Raw genomic sequence first — 18,146 nt, 5'->3', positions numbered from 1 at the left:
CAGAGGCCCTCGCAAGGATTTGGGAGGCTTTGGGCTGAGGACTAGCTGGGAACCTCTGTCATTCCAGACAGACAAATCATGCATGCTCAGAGCAACACGATGCTGAATGTGCAAAGAGCGAGTCCAGTCTCACTGCGCGTACAGCGTGGGGACGTTCTCTGCCTGTGCCTGCATCGGCTGCAGAGGAAGAGCTCTTTTCCCAAACATCTGGAAAACTCCGCTGTTGGCTGACCAGTGCTGAGGAGCTGGGGGCACCCCTTGAACCACACCAGAACTAACACAGCCCGACCTAAATATACTCTGTTTAGTGTGTTTACCTATAAATATAGGCACATATATATATAAAACCTATAAATATAGGTAATAAATAACAATCCATGCCCCAGCACATAAGAGCTTCCTGGAGATAGACATACAACCCATCAAGTGCTTCCCAAAGTATTTTTCACAAGGAAGGTCTTTCAGAGCAAGGATTGTGTTTACAGCATTTACGATGATGTTTACAGCATTTATGCAGATGTTTACAGCCTGAGCTACAAAAATCTGCCGAAATATTGCAACGGAAATTCGGGCACATTGTTTTTCTTTTGGTTTTGGTGCAGAGGGGGTTATTTTTTTTATTTTTACAGATCATTTTTAGAATTTGGTGAAGGGTTTGGCTGGTTTTATAGCAAAAGCTGCTGTCATGTAAACACTAGTAACTTCTCAAAGACAAAAATGTGTGTATGGTTCTAATTTTAAGTACATGAGGTCATCGGTGAAGTGTTTGAGGACTGCGTGCCGGTCGGACACGAGCAGATAGATGCATCGCACAGAGTCTTGTCGATCCGATTTCAGCTTCAAGTGGGTGAAGGAGGCTGGCTGGCTCAGGCGCACAAATAAACGGCTGGGTTTACACCGATGCTGACACAGGGTTTTAGGAGCCTCCCAGAGTCTGTGACTTGTGGACTCGGAGCCGTGCGGGAGGCGGGCAGGGCTGCCCCACCGCCCTTTCCAAGGCCGACTCCTGGCAATGGGCGAGTCTCTGCGGCAACCCACTCGCCAGGCTGCAGGAGGCCCAGCACCCCTGTGGACCCCGTCCCGCGTCCCTCAGGCAGGGGGCTCCGCAGGCGGCTGACTCCCCGAGCCCCGCCGGCCTCCTCCCGGGGCCCTCCCACCCCCGGCCCCCTCCCCTCGGCCTCCCCCACGAAGCAGCACACCTGCCCCGGCCCACTCCACCTCGGGCCGGGGCCCGGCGCGCCCTCCCGCCCGGCCGCCACCCCGGCAGGGCCCGGCGCCACCCGTGACGGGTGCCGCGGCGGGAGGGACGGTGGCGCCGGCACAGGCCCCCCCCCCCGCCCGCCCGCCCGCGCTTGCCGCGCCCGCCCGCACCGCCCGGCGCTTCCTGCGGCGCGGGGCGGCGGAGCCTGGCCGGCGGGGCCGGGCCCAGCGCGGCGGGGCGGGGGCGGGGAGGAGGAGGGGAGGGGAGAGACGGGGAAGGGAGCGCGGGGCAGCGGCGGCGGGAGGAGGAGTCGGTGCCGCCGCCGGATGCTGCGAGGAGGCGCCGCGGCCCCCCTGCGCTGCCGGCCGCTCACCTGAGCGGGCAGGAGGGAGGAGGAGGAGCCGGCGGCCGAGCTGCGCGGAGCCCGGCGGCGGCGAGGCGGGCGGGGAGCACGGCGGGCGGAGGGTCGGCCGGGCGGGCGAGGCCATGGCGCCGGGCGCCTAGCGGGGCCGGCAGGAGGCCCGCGTCCCGCCGTGTGCGCCCGGCTGCCGGCGGGGGCAGCCGGCGGCCTCCGCCGCGGCCTAGGAGAGCGGGCGGCCTTCCCCTCAGCGCGCCGGGCGCGGCGCCGCCGCGGCCCACAAGATGTCCACTCGGACGCCGCTGCCCACCGTCAACGAGCGGGACACGGAGAACGTGAGTGCCGCGCCGGGCCCCCCTCCGCCGCCCCCCTTCCCCCGCCCGCCGCCCCCTCCGCAGCCGCCTCCCCCCGGCACCTGGCGGCGGCCCGGCCTGTCCCGCCGCCCAGGCCAGGTGCCCGAGGGGCGGGCGGGCCGCGGCCGTCCCCTCGCCCGGCGGGCCGGGCCGGCACCGCCGCCTGCCCGCGCCTCAGGCTCCTCCATGCGGCGCTGCCGGGGCGGGTCCGGCGCGCCGGGCTCCACGTCGCCCCAGCCCGCCTGCGGCCCCGGGCCTCCCGCAGGGTCGGTGGGCGGCTGCCGCCCGCACGGCGGCCGGGCAGCCCCTTCCAACGCGTTGTTGGGCCGGGCCGGGCCGGGCCGCCCGTATATGTACTTGGCTGGAGCCGGCGGCTGTAGGCACACACGGGCCGTTGGCTTCGGTCCCCCGGCGGGGAGAGGCCTCTACCCCCGCGGGCTGCAGGCCGGGCCGCCCTGCCTTCACGCGTCCCCCACGCCGGGCACGCCTGGGCCTGGGGCAGGGCCAGGGCCAGGGCACCCACTCGTGGTCTTTCTAACTGCCTGGCACTCGTTCCCGTCTCGCCCGCTGGGATTCAGCCGTACTTGCTCTTTGTTCGGTTTGCACCTCGAAGATGGTCCGCGGCGTTGCTGTTGCTGTATTCCTTCCTCTGTTTTGCTTTGTGCTGCGTCTGCGAGAGGCTGTCTGTCGTCATGTCCTTGGTACCTCCCGAGTTGATTGTTTGTATCTTCCTTTGTGCTCTCTTTAAACATCTTTGCGCTCTTCCTCTGCTCCGCCCGGACTTGATGGGGTAGAAGCATAGGATTGTTCCCCATTGTGGTGGTCTTCCCACAGAAAATAACCGGTCTCAGTTACAGTACACGGTGTACCTGAGAAATCTTAAAATCCTGGACCGTGTCTGGTCTGTCTGTCAGTAGTGATTATTTAAATAGGCGCTAGTATGGGAGGTGTGAAATTGTCGTCTTAGGTCAGGGGACCAATACTAGAAGAGGTTTGTTTGGAATGTGTGCTAGATATCATCAGTTGCCTTTGGGAGGGTGGCAGAAGGCGCAGGACAGAAAAAGGAATCATACGAAATTTAACACATGCAGTTGCACCCACCTTCTTGCTGGGTTGACAGGGATCAGTAAGAAATGAAGGAAAATGGTCTGGTGGGTTGAAATGGGTTGAGGAAGGTGCTTGTTTGTATTGCATCAATCCATAGAGGTTCTGGCCAACCGTAGGAGCTCATAATGTTTGTTACTGTACCAGCCAAAGCAGCAGTGTCTGCTGAACAGGTTACTGAGTTATGTGAAGTGAAAAGTGAATATGAGAAGAGGATTTGGAAGACAAGGGTAACAGAAATGAGATAATATAGTTAAAGAAGTAAAACCCTAGCTTGCTGTCTTATTATAATGAATTTTTAGTGTCAGTCGCTCAGGGGAAGTTTAATTGATATAGCAATATCACTGTGGTTACTAGTTAAAGCTTAAAGCAAGTAGATGCATTTGGTCTGTCCTTACTCTTCATGGACTGATGAATCCTGTATTAGTGTCAGAATGAAAGCAAGTCCTTGAGATGAAGATGAAAGTTTAGATTTAATTAAATTACAAAGTCCAGGTTTGAGTGATACATGCTGCTTATGAGTCTCCATTTCAAATGTATATAGGAATGTAGATGAGGAATAGATGACAGGAAGAGATAAGAAATATTTATGCATATATCCAGTAATATAGTACATAAGACTTGCAAACTACATTTACACAAGGCAAATGGAAATATTCTCAGACGTCATCAAATTCTATAGAATGAAAACTTCAATTAAAGTCTTGGTAGTCTTGGTAGTTCATTTAGAAAATATTATGCTACTTTTGAATGCTCTATTTTGACACCTCTATTTTGACAAGGATTATTTGTTTATTTCAGAGAGTTCATTGGCTATCTAAAACAAGTTTGTGCGGGATATCAAAATACTCAAAATTGCACATTTGCTCCTGAAAATCTTGGTATAAGTCTGTAACCTGATACTAACGAATGTAATCTTCCAGTCAGATAAACAGTAAAGAGCCATGCAGTAGTAAGTTCCCAAATCTGCACAAAGTAATTCTAATGCTGCCATTAGTATGGTGTCTGCTGGGTTTTGGAGCAGAGATCTTGAGGAGGTTGTCACTTCTGTCCACGGGGGAGCCTCGGGAAGCCCTCTCTGGTACCCGTGGTCTCCCTTACGTAAGACCTTTTGCTGAAGTGGCAAACGTGGGATGAAGAAGGAGGTGGTCCGTTGCTGATTTCCCGAACAGCATTCCTTGGTTTAAAATGGACACTGTCAGGGTGAAGTGAGACTCTTAATTTACTTTTAATGTGCTTTCTCCTGCTAATAAACGCTAATGGACTGGCAAAGCATTTGTGCTGCTGGGTCTTGATGCACAAAGTTTAGCTGGTAAGCTCTGGGTAACTAGGGTATAAGACGTTGCAACTAAAGCGAGAAGTGGTTGGAAAGAGTGAGTAGTTAGAGCAGCGTAAGTAGGAGTGGTTTGGGCCTGGTAAATAAATCCATCTTTGTAGCGCATATTTCCAGTTCCTGAGTACACGTATATTAGTGAAGCTGCCCCGAGTTCTGCAGCTAATGGTGATCTACAGGAGGGTACTCTTCTTCCATCTCATACACGTGGCCATCTCAGCAATGTTGCTCCATTGTGTGGCTCTCAAGGGACAGGCTGTAGCTCTGTATCCCAGAGTGAGCTGATTGATGGTTCTGAGTACAAGCCTACGTACACATCCAGCTGTGCTTTGCACATGGCGTGAGGTCGTTGCATGAAATCATGGGGAACTACCCTACCACTGCCACCCCCAGTCTCTTGGCAGCTGCTTTCAGTGCTCTTTAAAATAGTACGTATTTAAAAAAGCAACGTATGCTTTTCTCAGTGAGTATGCAAGCACGTGTTCTGTCATTTGAAAAAAAAATATTGTGATAATTGGATATAGCACCTGTCATAAGAATATACATTCCTTGAGGAATTATGGGAGTTCCTGGTGGGATGGGTGAAAAACATACATATTTCCGTAATTCTTTGTGCCTTTTATCCCACAGCGCCCTTTGAAAATAGTCGTGAAGGGATAAGATCGTATAGGAGATTACTTGATAAGGTCTTATCAGAAAGCTGGAGTGAAAGGTACAGGGACCGCCGACAATGGACAAACAACAGGTGGAGGGGAAACAGTGGTTGTGAAACAGTCAGTATGTGGATAACTGATAGGTTTGCATTAGAGAAATTCACACCTTTTTTTTTTTTTTTTTCCTTTTTGCTATTCTTTGTGTCTCCCAGTGCTATGTTTAACTTTTCTAGCATGTGTCCATAAATATTTTTCATTGGAAATGTTATTTCTCTTTCATGAAAGCTATGTTTAAGGAAACAAAATAGAAAATGATTGTCAAACACTATTCCTATTGAACGGTTTATTGGGAAGCTTGGGGAAATTAAGTGGGTGGAGGCAGTACAGTAAAGATTATTTTCATGCCTATTACCCCGCACTTAAAAAAAATAAATCTGGTAAGAGTAGTATTCAAAATAGTAATTTTCCTGTGTTTTGATTTTGTACATGTAACTATTTACAGCTTCCTTTTGATACATTTTGTGTAAGCTGCCATAGGTAATGTTTCAGTGCATTGAAACACTTGCAGTTGGGGTTAGTTTGGGTGAACTGAGCTTCCCATCTCTGCTGGGGCTAGAGGAGGAGAGGGACAGGAATCAAAAGCTTTGAGCTAGAGTTGCCCTTTTGTTTTCACTGAGTTGGTATTAATTGAGGAAAGAGGGGCTTTTATGTTTTTCCCTTCATGGTGTATTGTATTGTATCATGTCATTAAATTGGGGAATGGTTTTCCTGAATTAAGGCAAAAGAAAAGAAATACATCAGTAATATATTCTCTTAAATGTTTTTGAGGAGCTCTGTATAAGAAAAGATTCAGAGATTCAACAGTCGGCTGTATACTACTCACTTTAGTAAAATTAATAAAAAAGAATGCTGTAGTTTGGCTTTTCTGACATAAGGACTTCTTAGTCTGGCGTAAGAATACTTTTTTTTTTTCTATAGTAAGTTCAGCTTAACCTTACTATAAGGTATTAGTATTCATTTGTGTTGTGGTGTCACCCATCTAGCTAAGTTTTAAAGTATTATTTTGCTTTGTACTTTTCAGACACATGAAAGTCGGTTAATTCTGCTGCAGAGATCTTGCATGTTTACGGCGGAAGAAGGAACAAACAAGGCAGGAGTGCTTGATGATAACACTGGCCAGAGTTGAGGAAGAATGTGGGAAGTGTGGTTTGTCTTACCTAGCCAGTGCCATCTGAGAGTGATTAAGAAATGTCACGGCAGAGGGATTTTTAAGGAAGGATAATACAGTGACCTATGATCATGTGATTTGCTTCATTATCATACAAATAATTATAATTTTGACACATGCACGCCTGTTTGCAGCCTAGCGAGAGAAGAATATCTCGGATGCCAGCTAAAGTGAGTGTGGTTAAGGAGGACTTTCTGGTAGTGGAGGCAAGTAGACAGCTGCATTTTAAAGAGGAAAAAAAATTGAACAGGGCAAGAGATAAGAGGATGGAATGGAGTGGTCAGGTTGGGGTAGTAATAATTATACCATGTTTAATTTCTTTCTGTTTTTTTTCCTTCTGGATTTGCTTTTGCACAATAAGAACACATGGTTTTGATTTGGACAGAGGGGGCGTGGGAGAAAGTATCTGACAAGAATTCTTCCGTTCAGTGCCTTAAGCAGAAGAATGGCCTAGTTTCCAAGCCTTATGGGTTCAAGAGTACAGCTGTATCTTTCTTAGCCACAGGAGATGGGCTTTAGCAAAGTGGAGAATGTCTGTGTTCTTTCCTTGTAAGATTATTTTCCTTGATCATAATTACACCATTAGGTCGTATGTTTGTTTGAATGGTAAGAACAGGGTATATTCTCCTAATCTTATTTTGAAGGTTTGTGTTTTCTCTATGCAGACTTTTTTTTTCTTTTGGTTCAGGTCTTGAGCAAGCTCCTATGTTGTGAGGTAAAACATACGTTTAGCTATAGCATTATGCACAGAGAGAACAAGGTTCATTTTGTTATGAAGTATGTTATCCATTTTGAAGTTAACCTTCTGTGTGAATCATAGAGTGTCATGGGACAGGTGATATAGATGTTTAGTTTCATTTTCTTTCTGTAAAGATAAATATTTTGGAACAAACCAGTGAAAATGTAGCTTCATGCCTCAGTGTTCTTTCTAGGTATTGTAAAAGAGTATATGAAGTTCAGAAAGAGTTAATGCAGTTTGATTGTGCTACTTGTTTCATTTCATACTTCATAGGTAAACATAAAGTTAGATTGTTTGTGGTTGGCGTTCTGAAAACTGTACTTACATGGTCAGTGGAGTTAAACGCTGAACTAGAACAAGAAGATTACGTTCCATGGAGCCTTGTTATCGGTGGGGTCTCTACCGTCATATTTTTCTGATCATGCAGACTTACTGTTTATATTAATATAGTTTTTTAAATTTTCTATCTCTGCACTTAAAATGTTTTAATCATCAGTAAAGGGAGGATTTTTTTTTTCCCCATGGCACCCAATTATATTTGGAAATTAATGTTTCTACTATAAATGTGGTAAGTTTCTACCATCACAATTCCTGTTGTTTAGCAGAGGGAGCTCCTGCTAACTTTTAGTTGATATCAATAGTTTAAACACAGAAAAAGTAGTAATTTCATTTTTCTTGTAAGTGCAGATACAGTGATTTCTGTAACGTTATGTTCTTGATCAGTGATTTGTATTTGCACTTGCAGAGGTTTTTTTTTCTTGTTCTCAGAATTTAGCATGGACCTAGTCTTAATATCTTACTGGTGTTTGAGAGAGAACTTTAAACAGTTTTCCAGTAGTGCAGATTCATTGAGAAACTCTTCTGAAAAAGGAGAGATGATTTTACTATTAATGTGGAGCTAGAAATCTATGGTGCAACTAAAGCCCTAAGACGGATTTCTTACAAATTGGCCTACTAACAATTTGAGAGTTTGAGCAAACTTTTCAAATGTTGTGATATCAGAGAGAAAGCATTTTATTGCTTCTGTTTAATCTAATTATCTTTTAGTAGCTTCAACCCCTTTTTTTTTTTTTTTTTAAATGTATACATTTGTGCTGCCCTCCAGGTTAAACATACTACTTGTAAGTTGCTGCAGACAGTGACGTGTTTCAAACTTAGTTTATTTGTGTTGTGGTCATGATACAATCTATTAATTTTTTTTTTTTTTTAAATCTCTCTGGAATTTCAGAATCACCAAAAAAAACTCTTTATGACCTCCCAGTTTTTTCTGGGTCTTCGTTCTTGAATGTTTACTCCCCTCTAGGTAGTCGTAAATTAAAAAGAAATGTTCTCCACAGTTGAATATTTCTGAAAACAGCTATGAAAGCAGGAAAGTTCCATTGAAACATTCACATCGTTCAGTGTAATGAATATAATGCAACTGAATCCGAGTTTTAATGATAAGCTTTCTCCACATCAACTACCAAGCCTGTTTAATTGTTAACGTTTTTCTACTTTTCTCACATTCTAAATTAACATTTTTTGTATGTTCTCTCTGCTCAGTGCTGAACGGAGCTTTACATTGGGCCAGTTGTATTTCATCTAAGAAAGAAAATGTCTCCTTTTTTTTTCTGTGAATTACATAGTCAAATAGTAAAATCAAAGGATTGTTGAGATCTCAAGGTCAGTTTAAGACTTCATAGATGTATGTGATGATGCAGCTTAGACAGTTTTGGTGAGCATCCTAGCAAATCTGAAGTTAAAAATTCCAGGAGGATAAGATGGTCCTTGTTCTTAAGGCAGGTTTCCCTGCACTTGTTTCATCTTATTTTTTCTAAGTAATGACCGAACACTCTATAGCTATCTTGGTGAAATATTTCCCAAGCAAAAGCCTTGGGAAGTACTCTCTGTGCTTATCATAATCCCGCCTCTTTTTGAACTGAGATGCCAGTTGAAAAAAAAGTTTGGTGGTTTTGCTTTTGTTGTGGGTTTTGTTTTTTGGGGTTTTTTTTAGATGAGCATTTTGTCAGGGATTTCTTTATGTATACTTTCAAAGAAAACACCAACTTATGCTGAAAGACATGTTCACAGTTGTAGGAAGGCATCCGCACAGTTAAATTCAGCGGGGCTACAATTAACCTTTAAAGCAACGAACAGGACATGCTCATGGAGCAGTGCCATGGCTGAGGTTGTAATGATTGATCAGTAGAGTCTATTTATGTAAAACCCAAAAGCGCAGGTTTTCTGTGCATCTCTGTAGAATGGAAGATCATTATGTCACTCCAAAATAGTCCATCTTATCAGGACGGCTGATCGACAGTCCCTTTACATCCCTTAAATCATTGTGGAAAGCAGGCTCTCTTCTGCTGGAATGAATGCGTTGTCTGTGTTTTCAAGTTCTTGTATTCTGTTGTTTGTTGTATATGGATCAAGTAAAAAGTGATTTTCCTTCTTTTATCTTGCCGTTCCTATGCTTGTGGGACACCTTAGGTGTAGGCTGTGGGTGTCACAATGAGAAGTGGCCTGCACTCCACTTACTTGGTTAGCTTTAATGTGGCTTACAGTCAAGATGACTTCTGTAAAGACTCCTGCTGAGCTGTTCAAGATACAAGTGCTCAGTACCAATGACTTCTGGCCCTTTGTGTGCAAACTGTTTCAAGTTTGCAACATTTTATAAAAATGTAAGCCATGTTATAGAAACCTACATTCATAATACAATAATACATCATATTTTGAAAAGAAGGATTATTTTTCTTCACACCTGCATTCTTCAAAAGACTGGTAACATATCAAAAAGAGGACTTTTGGTTACAATAAGCTTTAGCCAGTGTGATTGTTTGAATTTCTAAGCTGTGTACAAAATCTAAAGAAGCACTTGCAGAAAAAAATGAGCAGTAAAACATTCTTTAAATTGTTCAGTAATTTTGAATGCCCGGTAAGTATAATAATGTGATATGTGTTCATAGTCCTAATGATTTCTTAGGTAAGGACTGATAAACATAGTTTGAGTTACACTGAGGAAAGAATGAAACACGTTCGTGACTTCAGATCAGTATGTGCCTTGTTCACCATGACCCTAATGGTGTGTTGGCAGCAAGTAGAATAATAATCCTGTTGTACGTTTAAATGCGTGGCCTGTAGAATTCACAAAAGTAGCAAAAGAAGAGATGTTAATCAGAGCGGAGAATGATATCCAAACTTATGATACATTTTAATTGATTCCACATGAGGAGCTTTGTCCAGTTGTGTTGCAGAATTGTATTTGAAAATACATAGTTGTGATATGGATAGCTTGGATAATAAGAACTGTATTTCACCTCTGATGAAAGCACTTGTGTTAGTACATCGATGTTCACATAGCTGAACATACAGAGTTACTGGATAGCCCGTGGCAGTCTTTTGCAAGAGCAGATAGTGATATTACTGGTGACAAAGTCTAATTGTTTTTGTATTATAAAGTAATAGTAGTGCATGATAACTTTTAAAATCTCAAGCAGAGACAAAATTAGGCAAGGTTGTTAGGGAGAAGCGATATCTTTCATTAGACAGATGTGGTTGGAGAAAATAAATTAGATTTGGATAGATTAGGCTCTAGCAGGGCTTGCTGTAAAGGCTCCTGCCCAAGGCTAACCTCGTGGTAAAGCCTGTAGTGCCTCTGCTCCGCTGTGCTTCTGTAGGAGGACCCATGCCTTACTCGTGATGCAGTAAAACATGCACCTTCTTGTAAGTGGAGGCACAGCCTTAGTCACTACGATAGAGTGCTATTTTCAGCTCTCTTGGAAGCTTTCCTCCTGGCTTTCTCCTTTCCCTACTGTTGGTTCGTATCTTTTCCATATTAACCCAATACTTAGGAAGAAAGTAAAAGAAAAATAAAGTAAAACATCTTTTACTTGTCTCCAGGCAGCCCCCTTTTTCAGAGGGGAAAAAGCCGTTTATTTGTAGTCTTAATGTTAAAGGTTATTACATAGACCATTTTTCTTATGTAATCCCTCAAATATTTGACCAATTTAATTTTAAACTTGGTGGTAGTCTATAACCTGCTGTCACAGCAGCTTTATCCTTACTTCCCAATATCCATCTTTCTGAGATTCCATTTACCCATGTTCATTAAGTTGCTGGCCATTCAATACCTGTAATTTCCTATCTTATCACATTCTTGCCCTCCCAACCTTGTTTTCCCCTACACTTTGCTTACTAACGTGCTTTTGTGCTTGAGCTTGCATACTTGTTGCCAACTTCCTTATGCTTCTCAGTCTTTCTGGGACCTTTTCCAGTTTTGCTCATTTAATGACATAAGCAAAACCAATACATGGCTTTACTAAAGCTACGTAGTTGTGGCTCCTGTTTGTCCTTCAAGTAATATCCTTTTGTGTGAATCCCAAGGAGCACTTTAGTACGGGAGTAATCTGAATTGTAAAGCTAAAGAGAATGAAGAAATGCTTTGCTGTGAGTGGATTGGGGAGAATTGTTTCTGTTTTGGGGGTTCTTCTTGAAATTATGAGCAAAAAGGATTGTTACAACTTTAAATACTCATCGGTTAGACTACATTTTCCTCACTCTGCATTTCTTTCCTTCCCCCCTAGTAAAGTTACTGTGCTGTCTTCTTCCAGATAACAGCAGAGAGCAACCAAAGCTTTACAATGATTAGTTCAAAAGGACATACAATTTTTTAATGTCATTTGTAGAGAGAGAGATTTTCTTCATAAACTCAGCAGGTACATGTGGAATTTAATGTGCAAGAATTGCAGAGTTAGGGAAGTGAAGTGTGGGGCATACTGCAGTACATATAGCAGCAGTGTAACTTGTGCTTAAACAGTAAATCTCTGAAATTCCTTTTGAGAGTGCATGCTTGGCTTCAGTTGTATAAGAGTATCTTTTTAATTCTTAGATGTTTCTGTCGTTAGCTAAAATAAACAGAGGCATAGCTCAAAAATTCAGAGAATCTCGCGCATTAAGAGTCTGATTTTTGCCATGGAAATTACCTTAGCCTGTTAAATGCTATGTTGAGCTCTTACAGAGGATATGGTTGTTTTCCACAAATGGATTACATGTGTAATGTATTTACTCATATCTCTATTCCAGATATTATCATCGATTGAAGGTAATAGAATTCTTTAAAGCATTTGGGGTTTTATTTAGTAATTTTTTTCCAACAGTAATCAGATTTTCTTCCCCATGCAATTATTACAGTAAGGACTGTCTACCAGTGATCAAAAAAAATCAGGAAAATGTCATTACTTGGTGAAGGACTAAAATAGTATTTTTTCCTTAAGATCAGACTCCAGAAGGAATAACAATTGTAATAATTCAATACAATGAGATGTATACAGAAAATATTAATAATAGTGTCTCTGAGTAGTATTTACCAGGCATACCTATGTATAATAGCTTTTCAAATTTGATTTTCTTAATTTGATATTAAATGAACAAGGCTGGCTGCTTTTTAGAGTTCTTTCTTCCAGTGATGGACATAAGATGCACATGAACAAAGAAAATTTATGAAAGCCCTTCACAATGAAACTCTTGCTCCATCTACTGCATAGTCCAGAGAAATCTTATCTACGGAAAGTTGGTATGAGCAATGATGGTCGATCTAATACAGATGCTGGAATTAGCCAATGGAAGGCATAATTGTTATTAGAGAATATATGCCTACAGCAGTGTTTGTAGGCAAGCTAAGGGAAATCTAATCCCTCAACCTGTGCAAAGCAAAGTAGGCTGATAAAATAAAAACTGTATTTAAAGGTCCTTTTAAAGAAAGCTATTCTTGCTTATCCAGTGATTGCAGAAGTATAGCGCTCAATCAAAATCAAATTTGATGTTTTCTAAATACTACAAGATAAAATATTGATGATAATCGTTATTATTTTGTACATTTCCTAATGGTGTGTAATACTCTGTTTAAATAGAATTATTTTCAAAGTGAGAGGTGTCAAGCCTTCTGGAGTAGCATAGAAGAGACAAACTGGACTCCTGTGTCCATCTGCTTGTTTTCATTCCCTTCACATAGTAATTCCTAACCTGAAGAAGCTGAATTAAATATAGCACTTTGACTATTAGACTACAGTTGTTATAAAGTGAAATACTAATGGTGCATGAGCCATTTTCCTAATATTGTCTTGATTTAATTGAAGATATTTCTAAGACTAGCTCAGTGGGTGACAGACATAAAAAAGAAGGAAGCAAACTAGGAGACTGTCAAGTATATTGGCAGGTAGTACAGTTATCATATATTGGAGTTAAGTTTACCTCCAGATAATTTTTGAGAAAGGGTAGAAAGTTGTGCCTGATTTCAGGTCACTTATTGGGTGTTAAGAAGATGGTAGAAAATTAATAGATTCTTTGTTAGCTGCTTGGCGAAACGAGAAAGGTATTTAATGCAATAGTTCTCATCCCCTGGGATTGGAAGGGTTCCAGTTAGTTTGGTAAATTAAGGAAAAAAAATTACAGATGGAGTTCCCAGTGAGCCTGTGATAATTTAGGGATTACAACATTGCATAAGGGAATGTGTGCTGTGGCTTTCCTCATCTCTTAAGAGGCAAGGAGCATCTTAGGACTGTGGGTGGGAGAGGGACCCCTGGCAGCCTGATGGTGGAAGAGAGAACATAACACTGCTGTCTGACCCATCCTAAGACTTGGAACAATTCAGTGATGTCTGTTTGAAATCTGCATAAGGATGATTCTCCTTTAAGGTTTTGAGGATGGATTCCCAATGGCTGGTAGGGAGATTGATAGTTCCTGTCACCTGCTGACATTGCCCTCAAGTTCCCATGACTTCTCTGCTTTCCTGACTTTCCCTTCCTTAAGACTGAATAAAATTAATTCCTGTTTTAATATGAGACAGCATCTGATTAGGTAAAGCCACCTCAATTGAGGATTTCCAGACTGTAAGACACATTGCTCTAATGTTATCCAAACTGTTTCGATGTCCAGCTCAGGACAGAACCAAGAGTTGTCACTGCTAATGGTGAGCTGGAGGCCACCGTTGCTGCTCCTGGTTATTTGCTGTGCCTCACCATCTAGGTAAAGAAGTCTGGAAATGCCTGACTTTGACAGCCTGCAGGCTGGGGTCGTGTCTAAAGACCATAGCTGGGGAACTGGGATTCCTCACCCACTGATTGTCAAGGACTGGAGAAAAAGGTCATACTTCTTTTTTTGTACTTTTTTCTTATTGTTGGATTGGCTGCTTGTTTTAATGACTCTATTCATATTGAATATATATCAGGTTTTGTTCAAGCCTTTAATCGTAGGTTCTTTGGCTTGTGTTCTTAAGCTTTACCTATATATATATATGTACATTATTTCTTCCACATTTTCTTATCATTTCATTTTAATGGGCTGGGTAAATCCAACATCTATTGTTTTTAATATTTTCTTTGCATCCTATGATGTTTTATCTTTCACTTCCTTTCCTGACTTCTGTAACGTGGACTATTTCATGTGTTATGTTCATTCTTTTTCTTGTGCTTGGCTTTTACATCTCAGCTATTCTCACACATGATTTCTGTTTATGGTTTGGATTCAGGATATTGACAGATATCTGCAGTATATGTGTGATTGTCAGTATTCACAATCTACTGTATTACTGTATCTGCCTGTTTAAAGCATATGAAGAAATATTTTTTTTTTAATCTGTTACATAGAATATTGCTGCTGTTTGTTTTTTTCCATTTTTTTCAATTTAGCTTCCTAGTTGCATATATTTCTAAAGTGCTAAATTGTGGTTGGTTGTGTTCATAAATAATGGAAGCCCAAAGGTTAAAATAGGTGGTTGCATGGGTTTAGAAACAAGGGGCTCTGAGGAGATTGTAGTCTGAGCTCCGTGTACAGCGTGCTCTTTGATCATAAGATATGAGCTGGTCCAAGGGGCATACAGTGTTTGGACAGCTTAAAGTTAAGCATAAATCTGTGCAAGGTTGGGAATATATTTGCTAAGTTGAAATGTGGTGTAGCTTATCCACATAAAGGTAAATAGTTACTACAGCCCAACAGAGGACATTTTATTTGATCTGTTAATTAACACTTACATGAAAAACAGGGCAGGGAGCACTGAGCAGAAGACTCTCTTCATTTTGCTTTGGGTTTTTTGTTTTTTTTTTTTTCTTTGAGCTCACCATGTCCCACTACACCTGCTGGCTTGGATACATCGTCATAATTTTGCTCTATATGTAAAACATGGTTTATGCTTTCAGAAGACCAGCTAAGTTTAGTGGTGTCCTTCTAACTTTATCTGCAGGTCCTACCATCAGATCAGACTCTGCTCAACTGTTCTTGGTAGACAAAACCATTTTAACAATGCTGCTTGAGTGCAGGCTTGTTGGTAGAAGTGTCCTATGCCATCAAAGGTGCTCCTTCCTCTTAGGAAGGCAGCTGGTTTTCCTGTGCCAAAATATGCATTATTCCTCAGAAAGTTAACCTTTGTATCAATGCATATGAAAAAATATTTCTGCAGAATGCCGAGTCTGATGAAATCCTGGCTTAAATATTAAAACTGCATCTCCTTGGCAGATGGGGTTCAGTAGGCGCTCTGCACTTCTGTCCTCTGAGGCAAGACTTGTTAATGACATCAGAAGGTCTTGCTGCAGAGAGATGGACCAGAAAATATTATCAAGCCTTGAAGTTGAAGAAACTAAGCGAGTATGCTCTAGTGCAAGACGCCGTGAAAGTGCTCTCCAGGTCAGGAAGGATTCCCTGCCCCTCCCCTGAAGGCTGCAGCTCCTGTGCAAGGGCATGAGATAGGCCCTATTAATCTGCTGTAGGTCCATGCAATTTTTTCCTCTTCCAATTTTCAACATGAACTGGTTGCCCAACTACTTTTAGATACGTTTGTGTTGTGTACTGTATTGTATAAAGGGAAACATTAAGATGAGTCTCCATACCCTTTAAATTAGACTTTTAAGATCCCTGAAAGGTATGTCTCAAAAGAACATTGCAAAATCCTTCTGAATATTGGGTAACTTCATTTGAAACGTAGCTTGACATGATCCTGAAACATTAGAGTCCTGCGTTGCCTTACAATTTCTTTTCTAGGACATGTGTGCATCAATTAGTGTGTATTGCTATCAGTTTGGATATTTTAATTGGTCATCTCATCACCTTCTAGAAGCAGGCTTTACTTCAGAAAGTTAATAAGACCTTGAGGTAAAATTAGTCTTCAAAATAAGATGGTGATCTGTCTTGAGGGATTTATCATTGGATCCATTGGATGAATCCAGTAACGGGGATGTAAAGACTTTAGAAATGCTGTCCAGCTTGCTAAAGGAGTAACTTAATTTTCCCTTTTATGTGGCAGAAATGTTAAGGGTGCTTTGCCCATGCATGTCACTCCTAAAGGGTAGTTTCTTAAGCTCGCATTGTGTGCTCTTCTGTCTCACGCAGCCAGTGCAGGTAAACAACAAAATAAGCAACTCTACTTATTTGTTTGGGGGGGGGGTGGGGGGGGTGGTGGTGTTGTTGGTTTTTTTTCCCCCAGTTCTTCTGGTTTTCTACCTTGTTGTGGAATGGGAATAAGTATCTCCTAGCTAAAGTTTCGCCACTGGTGTCAATTTGCCTCTGGATTATCAAGAAAAGTGGTGTGATCAATGTTCTTTTCCATGTCGTTCCTGTCCTGTCAGTGTAGTTCCACAAGAGCTTAACATGGAGCTGCTGTGGCCCCATCTTCCCTGGGCCGGGTGTTCGCCTTTCTCCTCGAGCCTGCGCTGATGCTTGAGAAGCTGTCTGGGGGCGCATGTGCTCAGGGAGAGAGTTGCTAGGTTTTGTCTGGCTTGGCTCCCTGTGTTGGCTCTCCATCCCGCTGCATGGATGGTAGTGCAGTTGTAAGTGGGTGCAGGCATGTAAGCAGCGATGGGTTGGCTTCAGCAGCCATCATGCCACATGTGGACTCTTCCAGAGTTGTTTTAGGTATGCAATGGGCAAGAAAAAAATTCCCATTTCATAACCTTTGAAAGAAACAATGAGTTGGGATTCAGAGCCTGATCCCAATTAGCTGTGCGTATGTTTTCCTTCTGTAGAAGAAACCTCATCTGGCCCAGAAGACTGGTTGTTTGATCGTGAGTATCAGAGAAACTTAGCTCTATAATCTGGTTGCTCTTTTGTGAGTAAACTTTTCCTCTTGCTGCTGTTCTCCTTGTCTGGAGAAAAGCCTCAGGTTTCCGGATTGTAGTCTCCAGACTGTAGAAACAGCCCTTTCCCCTCAGTTTTGACGTTCGATATTAAAACATTTTCTATTTCTTGTAGTCCTGCAAACTCTTGAGAAGCTCCATGTGCCTGACATGATCCTGAACTGTAAGTTGTTTCATGTCTCTCTTCTCTTGCCTTTCATCAGGCCGGCTGAAAAATGACCTGGCTGCATCATTTATAACTGCAATAAAAACTCCTGCCAGTTTCCTTTGCCAGAAGTTTCGCTTTCTGGGTGTGTTCCTGTTCTTGTTTGGTTGGTTCAGTTAACAATCAACATTAGCATTTTGTTTTCTTTTTGTTTTACTGAGGGTTTTTGAGCAAACTGTGAGTGCCGTGGCATTCAGCAGTAGTGCCGTGTAGCTGCCTGTGTCTCCGGGTGCTGCCAAGATGTCCTGGGTGAGCTGGCAATGCTCACTGGGAGCTCTGTGCTGGCAGCTTTGAAGATCTCATGAAATAAGTCAAAAAAGACTGGCAAGGTTAAACTGATCACCTCCTGAGGAAAGAGCAATGGCTGGCAAGAAATGTTGAAAGAACTCTGTCTGAAGGGCAGTGTTTAAATGTGTCCAGGAGGCTGCAGCAGGAATAGTTTTCTCCTTCCTTCCCCCTACCATAAGTGCTTTTCTTCAAAAACGCAGGTTTGTGTTAGGTTTCAGGGGTGAGGGACGTTAGCCATTTGTTTTGACAAGATAGGAAATGTTTCACTCTTTTGCTTGTTAGCATTGACTTTAGCTTCTAGTACTACACCAAATGACAAATAAAAATGAGTAAACCTAAGAGGATTTCAGGAAAACCAATTTTTTTTTTTCCTCCCCTCGGTTCCACCTGTGGTTTACTGCAGCAGCTTTTAGCTGGCTTGTCTCAATTTTCACCAGGGCTACAGGGAGGGTTCAGTTTTGTTGTAGCAATTAATGGAGATGATACGGGTTGACTGTCCTGAATTAGCCCTGGAAAATCTTGTTTGTGTGTTTGGGATGAGTCAGGAAGGAAAGTGCCAGGTTGAAATAACTGCGCCAATTCTG

General features: G+C 42.8%; 1 protein-coding gene across 7 annotated transcripts in view; it reads left to right on the top strand.

Moving 5' to 3' along the window:
• The first annotated feature begins 1,558 nt into the window (after positions 1 to 1,558).
• Positions 1,559 to 18,146, top strand: part of MARK1 (microtubule affinity regulating kinase 1) — a 61,652-nt gene continuing 45,064 nt past the window's right edge. For 2 of the 7 annotated variants that reach the window (XM_087774741.1, XM_087774745.1), the window contains exon 1: positions 1,559 to 1,894. In XM_087774741.1, coding sequence (XP_087630867.1) covers positions 1,844 to 1,894 — 51 coding nt within the window. In that variant the 5' untranslated portion in view covers positions 1,559 to 1,843. Of the gene's footprint in view, positions 1,895 to 2,589; positions 2,614 to 18,146 lie in introns of those variants that run through there. The other 5 variants (XM_087774740.1, XM_087774746.1, XM_087774743.1 and 2 more) reach the window with 5 other exon arrangements.

The sequence above is a fragment of the Nipponia nippon genome, unplaced genomic scaffold (assembly GCF_047370975.1).
Source record: "Nipponia nippon isolate SJK-2023a ecotype South Korea unplaced genomic scaffold, ASM4737097v1 scaffold_4, whole genome shotgun sequence".
Lineage (NCBI taxonomy): Eukaryota > Metazoa > Chordata > Aves > Pelecaniformes > Threskiornithidae > Nipponia > Nipponia nippon.
The sequence above is the reverse complement of the archived record's forward strand: the minus strand, read 5'-3'. Positions and strand labels throughout refer to the sequence as shown.